The sequence below is a fragment of the Rhinoderma darwinii genome, chromosome 5 (genome assembly GCF_050947455.1).
Source record: "Rhinoderma darwinii isolate aRhiDar2 chromosome 5, aRhiDar2.hap1, whole genome shotgun sequence".
Classification (NCBI taxonomy): Eukaryota; Metazoa; Chordata; class Amphibia; order Anura; family Rhinodermatidae; genus Rhinoderma; species Rhinoderma darwinii.
The window spans coordinates 298,894,610-298,909,490 of NC_134691.1; the positions used below are offsets into that span (position 1 = coordinate 298,894,610).

Consider the following 14,881-nt stretch of genomic DNA (forward strand, 5'->3'; position numbering starts at 1 on the left):
TTTGATCTTCTAGATCTGCCCCAGTGAAATGTAATTGCTATCATTTTTAGGTGGAAGAATCTAGCAGCAACAGCTTATCCAAGAAGCAGTAGACTATGCAAACCCACAGAGCTGCATGAAAATCGCCTATCCTCTGTTCTATCACTCACTACAAAGTTCTAAATTGGCTCTGGAAGTGACATCAGCACAAAAACTGTGCGTCATGAAATGAGTTTGCATGCTCGAGCAGCTTCACACAAGCCAAAGATCACTATGTGCAATACCAAGCGTCGGCTAGAATGATGTAAAGCACGCTGTGATATGGACGAATCTGTTTTTAGTGGATGCTAAGAGAACACTACCTCCAGAATGCATAGTGCCTACTGTAAAATTAGGTGAAGGAGGAATAATGGTCTGGGGCTGTTTTTATTATTGCTACAGTATAAATGTAGCATTAATAAAAACATTATGGACAATTGTATATTTCCAACTTTGTGGCGGCAATTTGGGAAAGTCTCGTTCCAGCATGACTAAGTTACGAGTGGTGTGACGAGTTTGGTGTGGGCAAACTGAAGTGCCTTCACAGAGCCATGACCTCAACCCCATTGAACTCCTTTGGGATGACATGGAACAGCGATTGTAAGCCAGACCTTCCAATCCAAAATCAGTGCCTGACCTCACATATGTTCTTTTGACTGAACTTCCCAAAAAATGCTCCAAAATCTAGTGGAAATTCTTGCCAGAAAGAGTAGAGTCTGTTTTAGCTGCAAAGGGACCCAACTCCATATTAACACCCATGGTTTTGGAATGGGATGTCCAACAAGTTCATATAGGTGTGATGGTCAGGTGTTCACATACTTTGGCCAGATAGTGCATATGTGAGTGCTACTCCTTTTTTACATATTTAATTAGGATTTGATCCTACCTCACTAGCAGCTTTGCACCATTCACTCTTTACTCACTATAGGGTACTGTTATTTTTGTGTTTTTCATCAATATGTTAATTATCCCTGTGCAGAGATGTCACTGTATTTATTATATGTATACGATCACATTATTGTGTTTATTGTTCTTCTAGTCATTGTGTGCATTATCCAGGTTCTGTGATATAACTGTAAGAATTGTGTTTCTATGCAGTGCCAACCCTGAGTAATTTTTTTTAAGGGACATGTAAGTATGTGAGGTTACTGTTGCACCTGGGAACTGGTGCCTTACATGTTGGGAGACCCTGTTACAAATTTTGCATTAGAGTCCAAGAACTTTAAGTTATACCTCTAGGAACCAAGAAACAGATTTGTGGCAGCACATGATCAGAATGTAATAAAAATGTGTATGCTGGGCCCAAATTTTCCACGGCTACAATAGAAGTGCTAGAGCTTGGTAAACCAAAACTCTAGGTGCAGTATTAGGGCTTGTCCACACGTAATGGAATTGCTGCAGAAAATGTCTGCAGCAATTCCGCAGAAACTAGCAGGATTTCCGCTTCGTTTTTTACTGCAGAAAATGTTACGGAATTTGCTGCGTTTTTCTCAATGATGGGAGACGGTGACATCTCCTCTGAAAAACGCAGCAATTCAGTCCACTTTCCGCAGCAGGAATTGACATGATGTTGTACGAAAAATACGCACCGCAGGTTAATTTCTGTTCGGAAATTTTACGAAGTGTGTGGATGAGATTTGTTAAATCTCACCCACTTTGCTGCTACTGTATTTGGCTGCGTATTTTCCGTCCGCAATTCCAGACGAAAAATACGCAGCAAATCATGCTACTCGTGTCCAAGCCCTTAGGGGTGCAGCACTCGCTTGAATTTGGGAAGCAGGGTGAAAAGTTTTACTTTCTGGTTTAGTGCCTCTGGAAGGGGTGGGGAAGCTGCAAGTGACAGTAGGAAGGAAGATTACAGCCTGTTACTATCATCTCCCCCCTGTACAGCCCTGCAGTGACCCCAGAACCTTTCTTCATGTTATCACCCTTCTCACCAATAAGAATGAATATGCGGTACATGTTCCCAATGTAAATTTGTCAAAGAATCAAATGTTTTCTTTGACTCTGACTAAATTTCAATGTGCGAACTTTTCTCAACTGTCGCTCTTCGATGGTTGTTTACTTGATATATTGTCCATGTAATAAAATCTATGTAGGGAAAACAATAAGAGAAGTACAATTGAGAATCTCTGAACACGTCAGGGATATAAAACATGGAGAAGAGAAGAGCCCTTTGGCCATGCACTTTAAAGAATATCATAACCAATCCCCAGAAGGGCTATCATTTATGGCTATCTATCAGCTCCCGAGGGGCAATAGGGGTGGCAACCGTGATCGGATGCTACTCCAAAAAGTATGTGGATTTATAACTTAAAAACTTTAAATCCCCTGGGTCTAAATAATGAACTCAAGCTACATATGTTCTTATGATGCGGTATGCGTCCTTGGACTCTGTTCACATGAATCTATGAGTGTGTGACCTGACTCCTTGAACCCGTTCCGCATCTTCCATGACCTCTTCCTTTCCTTTTTTCTTTTTCTTCTCTTTTTCGTTTCTTTTTTATTTTATATTTATTTTATTTCCATTTACTCTTATTTTCATATTTATATCTATATTTATTTTTATTTAATTTATTTTTACTTTTCTATTATTTACATTTATATTGAAGATCTCCATTTAGACATCACCTGTTAATATGTATTGGTTAATGACAAATGATGTGCCAGTATCTCTATTTTGTACATATAGGGTTAAAATACATTGAGCAATGTTGATACTAACCTTTGATTGGTTGAGGATCTAGTGAAATAGATGTCTAATGATATGGCTGTTACGCTCTGAGGAAGTCACGTGGTGACGAAACGCGTCAGTGCACGCCTCTTTTCTGACGTCACAGATTGAGATTGAGTAGTGTGAGTACTCACCTGTGGAGCTGCCTGCCACACATGCACGATGAAATCGCACGGCATTCATGTCGATGTAGCCCAGATGGGATAAGACTTTCCGGTTGATACAAATGTGCCCTGCCTCTCCAACCTCACCTGGACCTTGGTGTTACGTATTGCATGTCTGATAAAGGAACCTCGCTGGGACGGATAGTTTCCCTTGGATTGGCGTTGCTACTCTTTGTCCTCCTTTGGCTCAATTGTGGGCTGTCAGCTACAACATGGTCTTCTGCAAAGGCATGGATCTTACGAATCAACAGTTCGTTATCTAAAAGGAACTTTGTGACTATTACCTGATCGATTTCCTGGGAGTAGCATTATCGATGCTAAGTATACGATCTGATACATGTCATTGGGAAAAATCTTCTGCTTTGTCTTCTTGTATTGATTCGTGTTCATGTGTCTGTTTGACGTTCCTTTTTGATATAGCTAAACATATTGGTTACGTATATTGATTTAAACACATACATGTACTAAGAGGTTATATTTACCTCATAACCACAGCTATCAGCTATTTCAGCCTTGGTACGGCATAAATCCACCAATTGAATGGTTAACACACTACTCTTCACCTGAACTGGTACTTTTTTTAATCCAACCCCATGTATGTTTAAAGAGGCTCTGTCACCAGATTTTGCAACCCCTATCTCCTATTGCAGCAGATCGGCGCTGCAATGTAGATAAGAGTAACGTTTTTTTTTTTAAAAAGCGACCATTTTTGGCCAAGTTATGACCATTTTTATATTTATGCAAATGAGGCTTTCTAAAGTACAACTGGGCGTGTTTAAAGTAAAAGTACAACTGGGCGTGTTTAAAGTAAAAGTACAACTGGGCGTGTATTATGTGCGTACATCGGGCCGTTTTTACTTCTTTTACTAGCTGGGCGTTGTGAATGGGAGTGTATGATGCTGACGAATCAGCATCATCCACTTCTTTTCGTTAACACCCAGCTTCTGGCAGTGCAGACACACAGCGTGTTCTCGAGAGATCACGCTGTCACGTCACTCACTTCCTGCCCCAGGTCCTGCATCGTGTCGGACGAGCGAGGACACATCGGCACCAGAGGCTACATTTGATTCTGCAGCAGCATCGGCGTTTGCAGGTAAGTAGCTACATCGACTTACCTGCAAACGCAGATTTAGTCCCTTCTTCTACCGCAAAAAATGAAATAAAAAGTGATCAAAAAGTCTCACGTACCTCAAAATGGTATCAATATAAACTGCAGCTCGCCCCGCAAAAAATAAGCTAAATCGACAGAAAAATAAAAACGTTATGGCTCTCAGAATGTGGCGACAAATCTCAAATTTTATTTTTAACAATCATTTTTTTCCTTGTAAAAGTAGTAAAACATAAAGAAAACGATATAAATTTGGCATCGCTGTAATCGTATTGACCTTGTAGAATACATTTAACATGCCGTTTTTACCGTACGGTGAATGCCGTAAAAACAAAACCATCCAAAAGGTTGAGGGAATCGCTGTTTTTTTCCTATTCCACCCCACATATATATTTTTTCTCATTTCCCACTACATTACATGGTACAAAAAATGGTGCTGTGAAAATCTGCAAGCCCTCATACGGCAATATTGATGGAAAAATAGAAGAGTTATGGCTTTTGGAAGATGGGGAGGAAAAAACAAAAGTGAAAATCCGAAAAATGGCTGCGGAGGGAAGGGGTTAAAGGCTATGTACACCATTGCAACCACTTTTTTTTATTGTCCTAATGAATCTAAAATGAAAAATAAATCAAGTTTGAAATAGGCTTTAACTAAAAATTTGGTTTTTACAGCTTTTGTCCAAACGTATGCATCTCCATGGTACCAGACAACAAACAAACCTTTTGAAGTTTGATCCAGCAGTCTTCTCTCTCTTCCATCTGTCACCTCCTTTTTACTAACCTACCCAATGCATGTTAACAAGAAGTAGAGGACCAAAGGAAGGAAATATAACTGCAGGATCAGGCTACACAGGGTTTGATAATGAAAAAGGCTATAAAGGTTTACATAGCCTTTAAGAGATTAGTCAATGCAAACCAGGAATTAAAATACAAAAATTATAATTTAACATTCAACTTTTAATTATAAACCTTAGTTCTTTGGTAACATTAATATAAAAGGAACACTGACATATATGACAGATATGTCATCACACTGTAGACTTATGTCTTGAGACTGGCTTGAGCTTTTTCCATTATTTCTTTTTTCATTTTGGGATATGTGGGGTGAGCTTTAAGTACCTAGAATAAATATATGGTGGTTAATGTACATATGAAAGAATAGATTTTTCTAGGAACAATATAAATTTCCAATCTTCATTTACCTTATGGCAAATATCTATAGCATCCACATACTTCTTGTCTTTTAGATAGTTGAATGCAAGCCTAAAACCTGGAACAATTGCATGAGAAAAATATCAAACAAATATTATTCCTTTTCAGTTAAATCAGACGCTTTGTACTCCATATTTTATAGTAAGAAACATTACACCCAAAACTTTCTCTTCCTGTTATACCCTTGGGCTCCAGAAGAGGGAGTATTTTTACAGGGGATGGCAATCGGCACAACTTTGGGACCTCTAGGTTAGTTTATAGTCCAGTTTTGTGGACTGACTTTTCACATAGTATTTGCCCCTACCAGATGTCTTTAACATAAATCGATTTCTGATCTTTAAACAAAACGTAATATTAAACAAAGAAAACCTGAATAATCAATAATTTTGCTGGACGTGCTGTATTTTACAATGGCACTATTTTAGGGTAATATATAATTTATTGGTTAACGTTTATTCCATAGCATTCTTGCCTGTCAGTGTATCACTGACAGGCAATCTATTAGCAATGCCTAATCATGATCACCAGAACGTACCATTACGTCCTATTCAGGTAAGATCACCGCACTTGGGACGTAATAGTACATCCTTTTGCAGGCGGGCGTTAACAATATTAGTCTTTCACACCTTTGTTGAATTTAAACCTATTTCTTTATAATGAAATTTACCATAATAGTAGCGTAGTCACCACAAAGTTTCTACAAAACACTATACCACAATCAAAAGGAATGCCGCAAGAGATGGTGGTATCATAGAACTGCAATCCATACTAATGAATATGATATTGCAGCTTCTAGAGAAATACATACCTACAGCCGGACTAGACTGACTGCTGTATTCCCAGGCGAGTTTGTAGTTCTCTGCAGCATCTTTATAGGATTGTTCCTTTTCCATTATGAAGCCAAGACATTCATAAGCTTTACAGCAAGACTGTAATGGAAAACATAAGAATTTGTTCTCTCTGGACTGGGGGATCTGAATGTTATTACAGTTACTGTGCATGTACATAGATCTAAATGTCAAACACAGAAGCATCTAGTGGATAAAGGTTGGGACAGTAGGGAAAAGCTGCAAAGTATTCCAGGGTGCATGATAAAATATGTAGTAGTAGGGAAACATAGAACGTGTGGTCTTATTGTGCCAAGACCATCAAAGATAGAGGAAATGAAGTCTAAACATTTAATAAGGAGATTACCTGAAAAAGAAAACCAATCAGAACTCAGCTTTCATTTATTTAAAATCTCTGGAAAATGAAAGCTGTGACATGATTGGTTGCAGTCGGCAATAAAGCCAGGGTGTGTTTAGACAGTTTTGATAAATGAGGCCCAATATTGATTGTCTACGCAACAGGAAAACCATTAAACATCAATGTACTGACACAACCTTTAGAGACACCATTTATTGCGGGCTTCAGGGTGACCCATAACTGGGACCCCTATGACCATACCAGTGGGGCATATTTATCAATACACTTGCGCTAGTTTTCTGGCATGATTGCATTGAAAGGAATTGCAATAAGCGAGAGCGCCATATTTATCGAGCCTCCACACCACTTTTTCTGACACTTACAAATTTTATATTAGTGGCTTGCAACTGTGCAACTCATTTTGTAAAGATTTAATCCACTTCTCTGCATGGAAAAGAGGCCTTAATCTACGCCATGTTTAATTTGGAATAGATGAGCATCTGCATTGTGTTCCACATGTGGTGGAATATGGCTTACAGTACACTAAAATTCCATACTGGTGTAAAGCTGGGCGTATTAGTAAAGGTGCTCATTTTTTAGCTATAATAGTGGCTAAACATCTAGGATTTTGATGCAGTAATGATTTAAAAAAAATGCAATACCTGCCATTACATACACTCCTCAACATTCAAATTGCAACACCAAGAAGGACAAGCCGTAAGGTTATGCAAATCAAGGAAGTAGCAGGTGTCGCTAAGATCTGCAGATGATAAAATTTCAAGCACCTCGCACCAATCTGTGACATGTGGGAGGGTCATAAAAGAAAGATTGAAAGCAATGTTTTTTAGCTACATGAAACCTCAAAAATCGGATCAAGTGGTGCGGGATGATTGCGCGATGCCTCCTGTTTGTCGACATGCCAGTTATCGCCACTTGTCGCAAACTGAGAGGGACAGAATCCTTGAACAGAGAGACCCTGGTTTATCACTCCGGCAGATCGCTACGCGCCTAGGCCGAGACTATTCAAGGTTGCGTGTCCTGGAGGTTGGGAGAACAACAACAACAAATGGGAATAACAGCAAAAGGCGCGCGGAGATGAACCTCTGCACGGATGGATCGTCTGATTGTTAGAATGGCGCATAGTGATCTATTCTGTACTGCAAGTGAAATTTGACGTCACATCCTAAGCCTAGGGCGGCAACCAGTGTTGACACAAACTATCAGAAAACGTTTGTACGACATTGGGCTACAAGCCAGACGTCCCACGCCTCCACTCTCAAAGACTATCATGGTGCACAGCAAGACGGCAAAGGAGGGTGGAATGGAGGTCTTTTCTTTTCAGGGATGAGTCCCACTTTGTCTCGGATGCAATGATAGCCGGAGATTAGTTTGGAGACCACTTGGGCAACGCCATGAAGAGGCCTTCACAAGGGAAGGTCAGACAGGCCCTACTCCCGGGATTCTGGTGTGGCGTGGCATAATGTACTGTAGCCGGACCACTCTAGTCTTCATTTTAGGTACACTAACAGCTCGGCGTTACATTGATTTGGTCATGGAACCAGTGGTATGGCCATTTCTCCGAAGTGTTTCAGAAGCCGTTTTTCAACAGGGTGATAGGCCGCATGTTGCGCGTGCTACTGTGAGCAGCCTGCATGGCCTAAACGTGCTACCATGGCCTGCAGCGTCTCCGGACTTGTCTCCCATTGAGCACATCTGGGACGTCATTGGTCGGCAATTGCAAAGGGAGCTGCCAGCAGCCAATCTTTATTATTTACGTGCCCAAATGCATTCAGCATGGCATAACATTCCTGAGACAACCATTAATAACCTCATTGGTAGCATGCCAAGGCGTGTAAGTGAGTGTGTTTCTGCGCGTGGAGCTCATACTCAATACTGAATAAATCAAGATCTTTGGAATATTTTGTTTCCATTTTTTTATCATTAACTTGTCTATCGATACAGTGATTTCCACTTGTCCAAAACTTTTCCTTCTTTGTGTTGCAATTTCAATGTTAAGGAGTATATTTAAAACTACTTCTAAGGTCACATAACTGTTGTCTATTAGGCCATTTGCAGAAGTAGCGGATTTGTTGCAGACCACAGTGCGGAATCTGCAACAGAGCACAGTACAATCCATGAATCATGAAGTTCCATAGGGTTTGAACAAGGTACTGAACTTGAATTTTGAGACTTTATGCTGTGATAAATATCTCAGATTACATAGGATTTCATATTGTTCTGAACAAATATGTATCATAGAGTCCCTGTGTATTTATATTTCTTTTCTTCTTACCTTATTGTATTTAAGACAACGCTTTAGCAGATCTGTTGCTATGTCATATTTGCCTGATTTTATGTAAATATCAGCAAGAAGCAACCAACTCTTTTCAAGATCTTCAGCATCTTCCAAGTTCCAGTGAGCTTTAGACAACCTCTTCAGCTGGTTTCTTGCTCGAGGTGTTTGCTTGAGAATCATGTAAGCTTGAGCTACTGCCAGGAGCACGGAGACATTCTCTTTCTACACCCACAAGTGGTAACAAAAATATTAAGGAATTATTAATTAGTAAAATAGGAGTGATCGTGCGGGTGGACAAAGGCGATATGCAATTTACATCTTGGAGTTCTTACCACAGATCACTGTACTGAGATCATACTACAACTTACTGTGATTAAAAACCTGAAGCCAAGTTTCTACTATTTAAATGAATTTCTATTAAAACCATAAAAACAGTTATATATGAGTAGATCAGAAGTTACAGATATAGCCAATGTTTTTCTAATTATGTTTATTTTACTTACAAAGATATTGGCACTTTTCTATTCAGTTGTGGCGGCCATTTTTACAAAAGTGACAACAGGAAGTGCAGCCATATTGGTTGTCATCTTTGATTTTGCGTCTTCAACTAATGGTAAAATTGTCACTTTGTTATTGATAGAAGATTCTTAGACACTCGTTGAAATGTGACAACAAATATTGCTGCACTTCGTGTTGTCGCTTTGGAACAATGGCTGCCGCAATAAAATGGGAAAATGTTAAATTCCACCACTATACACCATCCGCCATTCGGCCTAAATTAAATCCATCTGGTTAATTGATAGTATACTTACACTCAAGAGTAAATTATAGAACTTAGCACAATATAAAGAGAAAATATAGAAATAATATAAAACTCGATAATGCATTACCTCAGTGGTAGTCATGTCTGTGAATGTGCTGAGTGCAGTTTCAATGTTGCCTTTATCTCGGGTAGCCATGAGGCAATAACACTGTAGCATAGTTAGCTGGTTCTGCCCATGTGCAGTGCGCGGGTGGAACTCCTTCAGTAACTTCTCTGCTGTCCGAACTCCCAACTTCTCTGAATCCCTCTTTTGTCCTAAGACACTAAGTCCGACAGAATGAGAAAACCCATGCCAATGCCAATCACTTCTAGTAAAGCTGTCATGTTCTAGGCTATGCCAGTGTTTGTCAGTATTTTTCTTATTGCTATTACTTCTATTTTGATTGGTCGCAATGTTCCTTTTCACTCGTGATATGACACAATTACTGCACATTGTGTCCTTCTCATCACCAACACCTGAATGCTGCATATCAATTTATTTTGTATGTTCTGGAGTAATGGTGATCATTTTATATCAAAAAGTTATTTCATGACTATATAATTTATTTTTTTAATTGCTGAAAAAATTCAGCCAAGCAAAATGTTACCTGTTATCTTCTTCTAAGCTGTCAAACACCTCCCCACCAACGATCTCATTGTCTGGATTAAGACAGATCTGGATCATATTGGTGATGGCTCTTTGACCCCAGTCATTGTCTTTGCGAGCCTTATTAAAAAATTTCAGTGCCTCATTTGGCTGTCCTATATGCCTGGAATGCAAAATACAGCGAGAATGACTACATTTTATCACAAAAATGTATTCTATATGTGGTATGATAGAAAAAGAGGGTGGGGTGGTTTAGATCCCTCAGTTTATATCATGAGCACATACAGAACTGTTCACTGGATATTTTTAGCATTCACATGGTCATTGCTGTAATTCTAAAATGTGCTCCCCAGTGCCGACTGGTTTTTAGTAGGACCAATGCCATTCAGATTAAAGACACAGAGTGTGACAATTGGCTTACAGTTGTTAGAACTGTTATTACAACGTTATTCAAGACATAAAGTAGCAAAGCTAAAAGTGCCGATGGAGCATGTTCCCCCGAGTGCTGGGTACAAAAAATGCCTAGGGTTTTAAATTAAGAGCTAGGGCAGCAAACAATCATTGTCCCGGATGAAGGAAAGCCTAGCTTTAAATCTAATAGGTGCGTTTTATCAGAACTGGTGGAATGGAAGATTAGATGCGTTTTCTATGGCAATTAGAATATTAGAAACGGCTCCACTTTTTATTTGCACTAGTTTTGATAAATCTACCCCATGTTATTCAAGCTATGAAGATTCAACTGATTATATCTCTGGCTGTTTCACAGCTGCGATCCTGGCATAGGAAATATTAGAATCTCATCTTTCATATGCCATCAGAACCGCTGTTCTAGGTGGTCCACAGCCTGATATATGGCTATTTGAAGTGATCCCCCTTTCCTCCAGCCTCAGTCTCACACTGTTTGTGAAGCAGCTTCATGCTGATAGGACAGAGTCAGAGGCTGTGAGCAGGGGCGTAGCTAGAGGCTCATGGGCCCCGATGCAAAAATTCTTACTGGGCCCCCCCCCCCGCAAACTTCTCATGGCCTTCGGTCCGCTTTCAGCTGCATCGCTGGGTCTCCTAAGTGACCCAACAATGCAGCACTAGCAGCCGGGGGCGTCACTAAGGCTGGGTTCACACACACTATTTACGGACGTAATTCGGGCGTTTTAGCATTGAATTACGTCCGAAAATGCGGCTCAAAAGCGTTGGCAAACATCTGCCCATTCATTTGAATGGGTCTTACGATGTTCTGTGCCGACGGTCATTTTTTTTTACGCGCCGCTGTCAAAAGGCGGCGTAAAAAAGTGCCTGTCACTTCTTCAGACGTAAATGGAGCCGTTTTCCATGGACTCCATGGAAAACCAGCTTCAGTTACTTCCGTAATGGACGCAGCGAAAGACGCCTGCACATGCCATTACGGCTGAAATTACGGTGCTGTTTTCTCCTGAAAACAGCACAGTAATTTCAGCCGTAACAGACGCTGCCGTGTGAACATACCCTCAGGGCTTAAAATGTCCGGGAAATAGCCCCAATACATGTGTCCGCCCCAAAAAAAAAGTGTGTATATGAGACAGCATAGCATATCTATAGCACTACGACCCTATAAACTATGGATAGGATTAGATACAGTGGCTCAGCAGACAGTATCACACAGGATAGGATTAGATACAGTGGCTCAGAAGGCAGTATCACACATGATAGGATTAGATACAGTGGCTCAGCAGACAGTACCACACATGATAGGATTAGATACAGTGGCTCAGCAGACAGTATCACACATGATAGGATTAGATACAGTGGCTCAGCAGACAGTATCACACATGATCGGATTAGATATAGGGCCCAGCAGACAGTATCATACATGATTGGATTAGATACACAGCTCAGCAGACTGTATCACACATGATAGGATTAGATACAGGGCCCAGCTCGCTGACATTGCGGCTCCAGCGCTGGACCCAGGATAGGTAAGAATAATAATTTTGCTTCTTTATGTGTTACTGATTATTTTTATGTTTGTGTTTTTTTTACAGGTTCGGTTGTTGGACTTCGGATTCGAGGACTTCAATGACGGCGTTTTTTTTATTCTCAATAAAATGGTTAATGAGGGTTGTGTTTTTTTATTTCAATAAAATATTTTTTCTATGTGCTTGTATCTTTTTAAACTTTATTATCACCGCCTTAGTAATGGCCGCTGGCTGATTGACAACCTCCATTACTAAGGCGAGGCTTAATGTTAGCCGGTGCAGAGGCTACACTAACCCCCATTATTACCCCGGTACCCACCGCCACCAGGGGTACTGGGAAGAGCCGGGTACAAACCAGTACCCGACCATCTGTAGTGACGGGCAGGCACCGGGGTGGCCGCAGGCTGGTAGTATTAGGCTGGGGAAGGCCAAAAACAGTGGCCCTTCCCACCCTGGTAATGCTGCCTGCTGCTGCTGTGTTGTATCTGGCTGGTTATGAAAATTGGGGGGGACCCGACATCGTTCTTTCCAATTATTATTTTTTTAAATGACGTGGGGTCCCCCCCATTTTCATAACCAGCCAGATACAATAAAGCAGCAGAAGGCAGCATTACCAGGATGGGAAGGGCCACTTTTTGGCCTTTCCCCTCCTGATAATACCAGCCTGCGGCCACCCCAGTGGCCGACCATCACTACAGATGGTCAGGTACTGGATCGTACCCGGCTCTTCCCAGGACCCCTGGTGGCGGTGGGTACCGGGGTAATAAAGGGGGTTAGTGTTCGCCTCTGCATCCGCTAACACTAAGCCCCGCCTTAGCAATGGATACTGTCAATCAGCCGGCGGCCATTACTAAGGCGGTAGTAATATAGTTTAAAAAAAAAACACAAAGACATAGAAAAAATATTTTATTGAAATAAAAGAAAAACACACAACCCTCATTAACCATTTTATTGATAATAAAAAAAAAGCTGTCATCGAAGTAGTCCTGGAATCCGACGTAGTCCAACGACCGAACCTGTAAGAAAACACACAAAAAATGATTAGTAACACATGTGTTAGGGTATGTGCACACACACTAATTACGTCCGGAATTGACGGACGTATTTCGGCCGCAAGTACCGGACCGAACACAATGCAGGGAGCCGGGCTTCTAGCGTCGTACTTATGTACGACGCTAGGAGTCCCTGCCTCGCTGCCGGACAACTGTCCCGTACTGAAAACATGTTTTCAGTACGGGACAGTTGTCCTGCAGCGAGGCAGGGACTCCTAGCATCGTACATAAGTATAATGCTAGGAGCCCGGCTCCCTGCACTGTGTTCGGTCCGGTACTTGCGGCCGAAATACGTCCGTCAATTACGGACGTAATTAGTGTCTGTGCACATACCCTAAGGCTTAGATACAGGGCCCATGTGTGATACTGTCTGTGGGACCCTGTATCTAAGCCTACCAGAACGTAGGCTTATATACAGGGTCCAGCAGACAGTAATCTTATACAGTATAAGATTACTGTGTGCTGGGGCCCTGTATCTAAACCTACAGTGTGGTAGGCTTAGATACAGGGCCCAGCAGACAGGATCACGCATGGGCCATGTATCTAAGCCTACCATGTGATTGGCTTAGATACAGGGCCCAGCAGACAGGATCACACAATCTGTGATCCTGTCTCATGGGCCCCCTAAGCCTGCTACATCGTAGACTTCGGGGTTGTGCAGTCCCTAAACATTGATGGCCTATCCACAGGATAGGCCATCAATAGCTGATGTGTCGCCCGGGACCCGCAAATCAGCTGTTTTGAAGGGGCCGCAGCACTCGTACGAGAGCTGCTTCCCCTTCATTTCACCACTCGCTCACACTGTGAATCACCGACACCGATTCACAGTGTGACCGGAATGAAGTGACAGGAATGAAGGGGAGCAGCTCTCGTACGAGTGCTGCGGCCCCTTCAAAACAGCTGATTGGCGGGTCCCGGGAGTCAGACCCCGCCAGTCAGGGCTAACCTTACCTTCCTCTTCGGCCGCGGCGGGAGTTCTGTAGTCTCGATGCTGTGCGCGGCGGCATAGCGCTGTGAGGTCATGCGCTGCGCACAGCGCTTGACGTCAGGACCTCCGCTGCGATCCGGAACCAGGAAGGTAAGTAAAGTATGTTACTATAGTAACAGGGGCCCGCGGCCCGAGTTACTATAGTAACTTTTTATTGATGTGGTGCGGGGGGCCGTGGGCCCCCCTGGCTTTCGGGCCCGGTCGCAATTGCGACCGCTGCGACCCCTATAGCTACGCCAGTGGCTGTGAGGTAGCTCCACCTCAGGAGAATCGCTGGCATTGACGCCTACTTGGCTAGTACAGTTTCATTTGCATATTTACAAAAATGCTCATAACCAGTAAGGCATCATCAGTGGTATAGTGCCTATTAGATTAGCTAGGAGATTGGGCATTACTAAACTAGTGACAGATCCTCTTTATTCTACATTTTAACAGAGCTGCCTACTTACCAGCAGTAGAGGCCTTTACAAAAATTATATCCAGGTTCAAGGGTAGTTCTTGAAGATTGTTGTAATGCCATATCAAAGAACCGCTGCGCTTCTGTCAGCTTTCCACTTCTTCTTAGAAGATCAATGAATTTACTCTGTACAGTAAAATTATCTGGAATAGGCAAGTACTATGATTTGTATACAATAATAGTGTTATATAGTATTCAAAACCATCACACATGAAACACACACGTTAAGCTTTATTCACATTTGGACGTGGTTTCCTTTTATAATGGAAGGCACGATGCGGTGTCGGATCCATCGTATGATGGACCCAT

The 14,881-nt window shown here is 41.7% G+C and overlaps 1 protein-coding gene across 1 annotated transcript in view; it reads right to left on the minus strand.

The window, feature by feature from the left end:
- Positions 1-4,194: 4,194 nt before the first annotated feature.
- Positions 4,195-14,881, minus strand: part of TTC21A (tetratricopeptide repeat domain 21A) — a 40,937-nt gene continuing 30,250 nt past the window's right edge. The window contains exons 23-29 of the mRNA XM_075827339.1: positions 14,565-14,715; positions 10,128-10,289; positions 9,608-9,803; positions 8,715-8,939; positions 6,045-6,165; positions 5,227-5,294; positions 4,195-5,143 (exon numbers count right to left, since the gene is read on the minus strand). Coding sequence (XP_075683454.1) covers positions 5,066-5,143; positions 5,227-5,294; positions 6,045-6,165; positions 8,715-8,939; positions 9,608-9,803; positions 10,128-10,289; positions 14,565-14,715 — 1,001 coding nt within the window. The 3' untranslated portion in view covers positions 4,195-5,065. The remainder of the gene's footprint in view (positions 5,144-5,226; positions 5,295-6,044; positions 6,166-8,714; positions 8,940-9,607; positions 9,804-10,127; positions 10,290-14,564; positions 14,716-14,881) is intronic.